Source organism: Pleuronectes platessa, chromosome 17, assembly GCF_947347685.1.
Source record: "Pleuronectes platessa chromosome 17, fPlePla1.1, whole genome shotgun sequence".
Classification (NCBI taxonomy): Eukaryota; Metazoa; Chordata; class Actinopteri; order Pleuronectiformes; family Pleuronectidae; genus Pleuronectes; species Pleuronectes platessa.
This window is the reverse complement of record NC_070642.1, coordinates 12,503,737-12,513,991: the sequence shown is the minus strand read 5'-3', so window position 1 is coordinate 12,513,991 and position 10,255 is coordinate 12,503,737. Positions and strand designations below refer to the sequence as shown.

General features: G+C 42.7%; 1 protein-coding gene across 1 annotated transcript; it reads right to left on the bottom strand.

Moving 5' to 3' along the window:
- Nucleotides 1-1,034: 1,034 nt before the first annotated feature.
- On the bottom strand, nucleotides 1,035-10,255 carry LOC128460180 (adenylate cyclase type 3). The gene is made up of 20 exons (XM_053445248.1): nucleotides 9,596-10,255; nucleotides 9,115-9,264; nucleotides 7,676-7,812; nucleotides 7,446-7,557; nucleotides 7,125-7,252; nucleotides 6,651-6,809; nucleotides 6,416-6,575; nucleotides 6,122-6,229; nucleotides 5,861-5,937; nucleotides 5,577-5,738; nucleotides 5,336-5,423; nucleotides 5,024-5,140; nucleotides 3,989-4,260; nucleotides 3,722-3,803; nucleotides 3,319-3,477; nucleotides 2,401-2,547; nucleotides 2,147-2,263; nucleotides 1,914-2,040; nucleotides 1,705-1,829; nucleotides 1,035-1,585 (listed from the first exon to the last, which is right to left on the bottom strand). The coding sequence occupies exons 1-20, from the start codon at nucleotides 10,250-10,252 to the stop codon at nucleotides 1,403-1,405; spliced, it is 3,267 nt and encodes a 1,088-aa protein (XP_053301223.1). The 5' UTR covers nucleotides 10,253-10,255; the 3' UTR covers nucleotides 1,035-1,402.

Sequence of the window (10,255 nt, the reverse complement as noted above, 5' to 3'; positions counted from 1 at the left end):
CGTTTATATCTTTCAACTTTGCAGTAGTTTTCAGTGTTTGCAGTGTTTTCTCAGTTTTTTCGGTTTAGCCTTTTTGCAATCTTTTCTAGTTTCCTGTATTTTGCAGGTTTGTTTTGTTCTGTAGGAGCCTTAGCCTTAATTTAAGGACTCTTGTTTTGCTACTGAACTTTGTTTTACTTCCGTAACTTGTATTAACAATTGAATAACATATACTTTTATTAAATGAAGTTGTGGTGATGTAATATGGAAATCTATTTTTAAGCTATATCTTTGAAATAAATGTATTTTGTCATATAATATTCTACGTATTCATTACATATAAAACAAGTCCTATTCGGTTTTACATGAATTGTGAAAGAACTAATTTACTTGTCCTTGTTCTATAGAACAGTAGTTTCATTGCGTGTCCGTTTCTGTCTGTCCAACACTCCACAATCCAAAGTTATAAGAGTTTATTACTATTGTTCTGATTATCATTTAAGATATATGATAATTTTTCTAAGGTAAATTAAATATATAGAAAGAAACACTAACAAAATAGGCCCCTTTTTATTGCCATTCCACTGACCTTGCCTGCATAATAAGAGCTGGGCAATTGCTTTGGTTCTTGGGTGCATTCTGTGTGCAAATTAATCAATTAATCAATGAATGAATGAATAAACAAGCATCAAGTGGCCAAAGAATATTCCATTGTATTCGTAATTAGATCAGTTATCACAGTAATCAGTTCAAATTGCCAATCAGATTAAATTAATGAAAAAATAATGGATGCCTCCGGTGTCTTTGGCATAGATAATTAATTTAGATTTTTTTCCCCCAGCTAAACTAATTGTGATTACAAATCTTACATGTGTCATCATGTCATCCTTAGCTGATCAAACCAGACCCCTCCACATAAACGCTGCATGTGTTCAACAACTACTAACATTTAAATTAACCAGCTACATCGCATGGCAAGAACAACTTAACAAGTGTAGTGCAAACATTTTTTATTAACATAGTATAATACAGTTTGATCAACCTCCATTATTTTACAAAACCTGGCCTACAGGTAAAACAACATAGGAAAGTAATTTATTTAGATCTGTTTAAAGCTTGTAATCAACATAGAGCTCTATCAGTCAAGTACAAATCTTTTACGCTGAAGCCATGTGAGATATTCAAGTGTATCTCTGAAATATGTACAGCTACAAAATCCCTCTGTTCTTAAACTTCTTTGTGCGTGAAGTTATATTTCACTGTTATAATGCTCATAATAGTATGTTGTGTTGGTCTACCTCCATAAGCTTTACATTGCTACAGTTATGTATGAAAAAGATAAAAGGTCTAAAAAAATGGAGCACAATGGTCATCCTGCCAAGGCTCATCCTTGTGTTCATGACGTTTCCGCGGGTGAAATTAGTCAAGAAACGTCCCCAACTTGGTGTGGAAGAGCAGTGGTCACTGGGACGCCATTGCTATTGGGATTGTCTTTGCCCTTCATGAAGAAGGTTAGCAGCTCCCCTTTCCCTTTCACAAATATGGGCCCTCTTCGGACAAAGCGGAAGCCATACTCCTTCAAAATGTCGTAGCAGGTCTCCACCACCTGATGACAGAAAAAGAAAGTTTAAGGGATGTGCGTGTGTGTGTGTGTGTGTGTGTGTGTGTGTGTGTGTGTTTGTGTGTGTGTGTGTGTGTGTGTGTGTGTGTGTGTCAGTGTGCTACCTGGATGTTTCCCATCACTCCGGTGGACTCCATTCTGCTGGCCACATTGACCGAGTTACCCCAGATGTCATAGTGAGGTTTACGAGCTCCAATCACTCCTGCCAGAACTCCTCCCTGGTTAAGACCTGAGGGGGATCGTCAAAGAAACATGAACAAACAACACAAACACACACAAAGTTACACGCACACAAACACTCACACACACTGACCGATTCGGAGCATGAAGTTATTGAAGGACTGTTTGTTGAGGTTGGTGAGGGTGACTTTCATGGCCAAGGCAAAGTCTGCCAGGTCAGCGAGGTGCCGCCAGCGCTCTATCAGAGACTGGTCCTCCGGCTGTGGAACAACAGGATATATTTTCAATGATGACCATCATCAGCAGCTGATTGTTCTATTTGGAACCAGATGTATTTGTAAGGTAGAAGCTGTAGAGGTGTGACACCTTGCGGTTGCTGTAGCCGTTGGTGTTGCTCTCAGGAGTGAGTCCTGATGCAGCCATGTAGGTGCTTCCTATTGTCTTGATCTTAGTGATGAAGCGGAACTCGTCCCTGTCCAGCAACTGTTGGGGAAAGTGGGCATCATATAGTTGTTGGCATTTAAACTGTTGTCAGTTTGGTCTAACTAGATGTCACATAAGAGTGGAACTGCTAAATCGCAATATATGCCACCGTTTGTAGAAATACTGCCAGAACCCACGCTGTCAAAGTCGGAGATGATCTCGTTGAGTATCCTGAGGCACTCAAGGCCTCCATTGTTGATGCTCTCTTCCGTGTAGAAGTCAGAAAAGTTGGGGATGGAAGCAAACATCACACCTACTTCATCATAGGACTGACTGTACAGCTCCTATAAACAATGAATGAAGATGTTAGTTTGCTCTCAATGTATATCTCTATTCATTTCTTTGATAATCCTCATTATATATAAACAAATATAAAAAAATCACCAGAGCACCAATTTGTTATTAGGATATGAACCACAAGATGGCACTGTTAAACAATGAATTGCATTTTGGGTGTCACATATGGTACCATCCGTACTTTAGGTGAAAGGGATCTATTGGCAGAAATTGAATATAAAATAATCCTAGTGATGTTTTCACTAGTGTGACTCACCTACATTGTACAAATTGTTGTTTTTACTCTAAAATGAGCTTTTTATATTTAAATACTTTATATTTACATCTGGAGTGATCTTTTATGTTAGGAAGGGGAGGGTGAGGTGAAATTCTTAACACTGAACGTTTAATGGTTAAAATAAAAAAGTATATGTTATTGCCTGAGTTGCTTTAGATTAGTTATTTCAAAGCACTTTTTTCAAATTGGTGTTAGCAATCGTTTTCAGTGTTGAATATATCAAAGAAGAAAGACATGTAAATTGGTTTTATATGTTCCTAATATTATTCTGACAGTACAGTTAGTCCTAAAAGCATTTGGGAACTATTCTGGACAACAAAATTACATTTGAGTGTAATATCGACAGGATATATGACAGCTATAGGGAACTATCAGGGACCGTTTGAAGTGTTTTATATCCAATAAAGGTATGAATCCCACTGCTTCTACTTGCTTCCCTAAAACACGTAAACATCAAAATAATACTTTATCTCATATGTACCTCATCTCTCTTCTTAGAGCCCAGGAAGTGTTGGGCCACATGTTCGGGCAGCATGTTGATGACCAGGGCTTCGTTGCAGCGTCTCATCTCAAACACTTTCTCCTTCTGGTCATGGACGCTAACTTTCCACAGGAACAGCTTTCTGGACTGACGCTCCAGCTGCACACACACACACACACACACACACACACACACACACACATGCACACAAACACACACACACACACACACACCATGAAAAAGATGAGAGGAAGTTGGCAAGACATCAAGATGGAGGACAATCCAATCAATCCATCCACCCATCGATCTGGTCTGTCGAACTCAACAGAATCACATCATCTGCAAAGAACAGAATGGAAATCCTGGCTGTGACACTGTGTGGGTGGGCAGCACAGTGACTTACATGGTGAGCGAAGAAGTAGAAACCAATCATCATGAAGATAATCATCATGGTCATCAGATACTTAGACGGCACTATAGACGATCTGACAACACAAAGGCACAACAATTTAGCAATAACTCAGTAAGCTCTTTGGGCTTGAACACATATCTTAGATATAGGAAACAAAAAAAAGTTATCTCCCAGTTGAACAAATTGTATTATTCATAATGCAATTGTTCATATACATACTAATCCATCATTCAGTGTTCGGTTTTACCAATTTCTCACCTGTAGGAGGCAAACTGTATGTAGTCGTTAAGGTCATAAATGTCCCTCCAGCTGTAGATATTCACGGCTCCAGTTGCCGTCACAACCAGCACCATGAGGCCCAGTTTGATCAGCTGGCTGACCTGCACCAACATGGCGGTTGCGATGAGTGACATCACGGCCATGAAGCTGTAGTGCTTCGGATTCTCTGCACAGCTCTGGTCCCCGAATGACTCAAAGACGGGGCCGGAGGTGCTGTTGAGAACCCGGATGTCTGGTGGGCCACAACTCAACTGCAGCATCAAAGAGAAGTAGAATGAGTGATTATCAGTGAAAAACTCTTGTGTATATTTAATTTTACAAGCCAGGATGCAATTGTAGAATGAAAATGAAAATGTAAAGTTAAATCAGGCTTTCACTAAAGGAATTTCCTAATTTCATTGTGTTTAAACATGAACATGGCGAGACAAAATTTAAAAATAGAATTCCTAGTTTTAGTTGGTGATACAAGATGGCGTGAATGAAGCTGTCACCACGGCAACAATAGGACGAGTAAAACACAGTCAATTCCTTTTTTTTTAGTATGACTGTCACCTTAACGTGACAGCTAACACAGAGAAATGAATGTTAACTTTGGCATCGTCTGCTCCTGTCGGACTTTGAAGGCAGCGTTGTGTTTAACAGGCTGCTCCTGTGGGGCCGTGCCACATGAACTACCAGGCAGCAAGACAGGCGGCTAATGGACCCCACAGGGAACATGTAGGCAGACAGATAAACGCCAGTGATAGTTTGATGAGGACAAGGTGGAAACACACAGCTGGAGAGACGCACACACCCACTGGAGATGGGTGATTTGATGACATAGAGCACACAATATATTAAAATAAAATATTTCCCAATCCTAAAACACACACATGCTCTCACACACACCCTCACACACACCCTCACACACACACACACACACACACACACACACACACACACACACACACACACACACACACACACACACACACATTCTTACACACACGTATAAGAATCTGGTCTCGTCATTACCATGTCAGCGATCACAGCCATGGTTAGAACAAATATGGCTGCCATGGCCCATGTGTTTCTTGCCCATCGGGTACGATCAATCCACGTTGAGAAAGAAACCAACCTCTTGGAGAACATCTGTGATAAGACAAATATTATATAAGAGTCCATGCAAGTCTTCTCAATGCTGCTTGTAATCATAAATTAACCTCAATTCTGAAATCATAAATCTAATTTCAGTACTGAGGTTTCACAGTTGGCCGATCTGACACATCTTAAGATACATTCTGTTTCTCATCATACAACCATAGACAATTATTTTGGCTCTCTCACCTTGGGGAAAATGGCAGCCATGGAGCACACTGTGAGGATAAGCAACAAAGCCTCTCCTATCACGAACGTCACATAGTTCACAGCCAACCTAGAGCAAGAACACACAGTTTCAGCCTATTTTCTAGCCATTTCCAACATACAAATGGCCCCGGAATAAAGTTTGGGCAAAGTCTGCATAAATTTCGCTTTCAAATCATGTAATTATTATTTTCACATATAAAGGTCACATGAGCAAACTCACTGTGGATCTATGAGCACCTGCATTGCCGTGACGAAAAACAACACAATCATGCAGCAGCAGAAGGCCGCTCCGCTCCGCTTCTCCTTCTCTGAGGAGTAATGCTCCTCCAGCTTTCCGTCCACGAAACGCAATGACACGGGGTTGATCGGATGATCCGTCAATCTGCGAGAGACACAGGGTTTATCATTTCATAACGGCGTACATGTGTTTTTCACTATCTTCAACAGGCTTCTTATGCCTCCTCTGCTTTTACAACGCCTTTTTTATTTCACCTGTTTTCTTACATTTGTCGGGATTCTCTGTCCAGAAGCTCCTGCTGCAGACGCCTGTTGATCACTTGCTCCTCAACCATCTTAATCCTCTGAGTCTAAGAAAAACCCAGATCAGATATGGGTCGGATTATCAAGTGCTTTTACTGTATGAGATTTTTCAAAGAATATGTATAAATAATTAAGTGTGTTTCTATTGATACGTGTGAGTCCCCCATGAGGTCTGATATGAAAAGGGGAATTTTCAACATCATGGAGACATTTATGACAGTTCACCTCCTGTTTACACTCAGTGGGTGTAGACTGGGGGGAGGCTGCGTTCCCATTGGGCGACGTAGTGTTGATCAACTGGTTTGAATTTCTGTTGGACAGTCTGCTGAGTGACTGAGGGAGGAGAAGCAGGACAAACCGCCGTTAATCCTACATTAATAAAGATGCAATCTCTTTCTAGATGGATGGTTCATCATTCAATAGAAACTTTAGGGCTGTGAATGATTCATCTCATAGCCTGAATGAAACAAGGATATTTTGTCTGAAAAGTAAAATGAGAACGGCATTAAATCCACTCACTTTTCCATTGGGTCCACTTGCCACCGGTTTAGGCACCAGAACCAAGTACGTCTCGATGCCTTTCTCCAGCAGGTACTCGCACCTCTCTCCACCGTTCCCCGTCTCCAGCTCAAACTCTCCATGCAGACTGTCCATGGTGCTCTGGGATATATGTACTCTCCTGTGTAACACAACAAACAATTTAAAACAAAGCTCACAAGCGCTCGGCCAAATGTGTTTATTATTACTCTCCTACCCAGGAATCCCTCCAGACTCCATCTTATTGGCTACGGTGACGTCTGTGGACCAAACATCGAACTGCCACCGCTTCTGACCGAGCACTCCTCCCAGCACCTTGCCTGAGTGGACGCCCACACGCATGTCCACATCGGTTTTTGTCTTGTCTCGCACGTACCTGGAACAGACGGGAAAGGCAGAGGATCAATGGGGTGTCCTTGAAGTCATTTAAGACAAAAAACGTCTCCCATTTTTATTGGAAGGGTCTGTCTTTCCTGTAGAATCCCCCTGTCCTTATTCCAAAAAGTGCTTTGCTATATGTGCCCATCTATCTCTCCTTTAATTATCTATATGTGGTTACCTCTCTTTTCTCTCCCTTCCTTTACTCCTCCATTATTGATCGTAAATTCCTGATGTTGCACAAATAAATACAGTCTCTAAATTGTGTTTTATTATTTTGTCTTATAGGTGTGAAAATAAAGTCACTACTTACGAGATGGCCTCTACCATCGCGAGGCCCATCATGATGGAGCAGGCGGCGTGGTCCTCTCTGAAGTCAGGAAGACCACAGATGCAATAGTAGCAGTCGCCAAGAATCTTAATCCTCAGTTGGTGATGATCCTGTGAAGTGTGTGTGTGTAGATTTAAATTACACGTTACAGATACATCGAGTTTCTGGAGTTCTTCTGGTAGAATTTACTTGAAATGGTGGAAAAAACTACATATCAGTCGTCATAAAAGGTCCAGATTTATTCAATGTTTATTGGACAAGAGGACAGACAGAAAATACTGTGAAATACACACGGATACTCACCGATGCCAGACTATCAAAGCGTGCAAACAGCTCATTGAGCAGCTTCACAAGCTCCTGGGCACTGCAGGTGGAGGACAGCTGGGTGAAGCCCACGATGTCAGCAAACAGGATACTGCAGTGAAAGCGTGCATGTTGCAATGAGACACGGGAAAAACCCTCTCACGACATCCTGACTCTAAACCTACCCGAGAACGAAAGGATTGGATTTGTTGTGATATCGTGAAGCTGACCTGACGTTTTCATGACGGTACATGTACATGGTGTTGAACTGCTGCTGCTGCACCTCCTGCTGATCGGCCTGGATCTTCATGCCCTCCAGCATCTCATCAGCGATATGTTTGGGCAGGATGGACAGTAATAATTCCTCCTGTATGTGGACACACAGTGGAGGAAAGTGTGAGTTTTGGATGGTAACGACAGGAAGAATCATTTGCTCCGTGTGTGTGTGTCAAATGCATGACTGAGGCGGTAAAGTGATCCTCTAGAGATCCTGTCAACTGGTCAGACATGTTCTGGTCGGCTGCCTCTATCTGTCTTGTCCCAGAACCCTTTGGGAATTTAACCTCCATCGTCTCTTCCTTTTTGTCTCTCCATCCTTGTCTGCATATCCCCATCTTATCCGCCCCCGCCTAAACAACTCTCACAGGTCTGCTCGCTTTATTCCACAGATTGTCACTGACAGGAGCATAGAGACAATAAAGCAAGAGTTAAATAATTCAATTAATACAAGGTTGCAGATAGTGTATGTTACATTGTCTTTGACTACAATAAATTGAAGCAGTGGATGAATTTTCCGAGGGGTGGCTCGGGAGGGAATATATAATGGGATAAAATGGCTTTGAAAACGTTTGCTCATAATTTGATATGATTTCACCGAAGTCATTTTGAGGCCTTAACTGTAACTTCACTCCTTCAAACTCCATTCTCATATTTCTATCCATTTATTTGTTATATATACCTCTTTTCCTTTGAGGGTCGCGGGGGGAGCATCACACCCTGCACAGGCCGCCAGCGTACAGAGGCACACAACTTCATATATGGCCAATTTCCATGCACACTCAAAACCAGGAACCCTCTTACTTGTGAGGCAACAGTGCCAACCACTGCACCCCCGTGCCGCCCAGCCTCTTATTGGAGAGCCATATATGATAACCTCAATTAAGTCAATTAAGATAATTCGCTTATAAGCAAATTAACCATAAACATTGTGTCCGAAAAAGAGAAAAGGAGCTTCAAAATGAAGGATAGAAGGAGAAGCACTATTACAAAAATAAACAAAATGGTGACCTTTGAGAAGAATATGGATAAAGGCACAATCACAAAAGGAAATTAAATACACAATAATAATAATAAAATAGATAATTTTTTTTATACTTATATTATTATGGTGCTGCTCAAAGTAGTATTGGTTGTCACTGAACTTAAGGTAACTTCAGTGTGTCATGTCCCTGACGGTGTCCCTGCAGGTGAAAACAACCGTCGCTCTAATCAACCTATTAGTCGTGCTCGATACAAAACACTCCATAATTAATCAGCACAGGGTGTTCTACCTCACCGGCGTATTTGTGTCCTCGCATGCACTAAGAGAAAATAGGACGATGTATTTCCTCATTAAGCAAAGAACATGTGTGAAAGTGTGTGTGCGTGTGTGTGTGCAGGCGCCACTTACCTGCTGGGTACTCTGCTCCTCCAGGGTGAGTTTGACCTCTAGTGACTGACGCGCTTCCAAAAAGGCCGTTCTGTATTTCCTGTCCGCCATGTAGTACGACATCACGCCCACCATGGCTGCACACAGGTACAGCATAATGTTGGCGAAAAGCTGAGAAGGCAGAGAGGATGTTTGTTGGTTGCCAGTGTCTATATATGTTGAAGCAGATTCACAATCTATATTCAAACCTTATGTAAAACCTCTGAACTGAAACTTTGTAGATTCCAAATGAATCAATTACTTAAGTATTTGTATTAGTATTTTTTTCTGACCTTAACATCTTCAGAAACAGATTTATTGACTTGTTTAGGGCAAACAAGACACTGTCTCTGACCAAGAGAGGCTCAGCACTGATATGAATATACTTTAAAAATTGGTCAGAAGTTCTGCACCATTGGCTGAAGTGACCCATAGCCATATGCGATCTTGATGCCACATTTACCTGTCTAACCAGCATGGGCCCCTGCAGGCTGTCATCAAACCTTTGGGCCACAATCACCCCCAACACCAGGGTGTGTATCCCGGAGGAGAGGCCCGTGAGCAGCAGGAGAGGCACCAGGTTCAGGGGCAGCGTCAGGAAGCTGGAGAAACTGAAGAAAGCATGCCAGCCCACCGCGTCACTGGCGTGATGGAACCGCTCATAGTTGAGTCCCATGTAACACAGAACGTGCACGGTGACCATCAGCCACAGAATGTACGGCACCGCTCCACGCGAGACCGGCGACGCGGGGAGCTTCTGGAACCAGCACAGCGCGTAAAGGACGATGTCCGCGGCCAGGCCCACGGCTGCCACCACCACCATGGCCAGCTTGTCCTCGGTGTACACCACCGCGCACATGATGATGATGAAGCTGTTGAAGAGAGCGGCGAACATGGCCAGTACCGGCATGTTGTCCTGTCTCTGGCGGCGGAAGTAGTTCTGGTAAAGCCGCTCCAAAGACTGGGGCGTAAAGGTGAGGCGCACGGCGCGGGGCAGGCAGATGCAGCAGCTGGACTGGACCACGGTCACCTCCCGCGCACGGCCCTCCTGCCCGGTATACTCCGCAGAGTAGTCCACAGACTGCTCCGTGTCTGTGATGTGAATCCGGTTCACAGACATGAT

Coding starts and splice junctions, on each gene's coding strand:
- LOC128460180 (XM_053445248.1), bottom strand. CDS start 10,252: ATGTCTGTGAACCGGATTCACATCACAGACACGGAGCAGTCTGTGGAC. Junction 7,253..7,445: donor GCTTTGATAGTCTGGCATCG/GTGAGTATCCGT, acceptor CACACTTCACAG/GATCATCACCAACTGAGGAT. Junction 5,424..5,576: donor CAGGTGCTCATAGATCCACA/GTGAGTTTGCTC, acceptor TTCTTGCTCTAG/GTTGGCTGTGAACTATGTGA.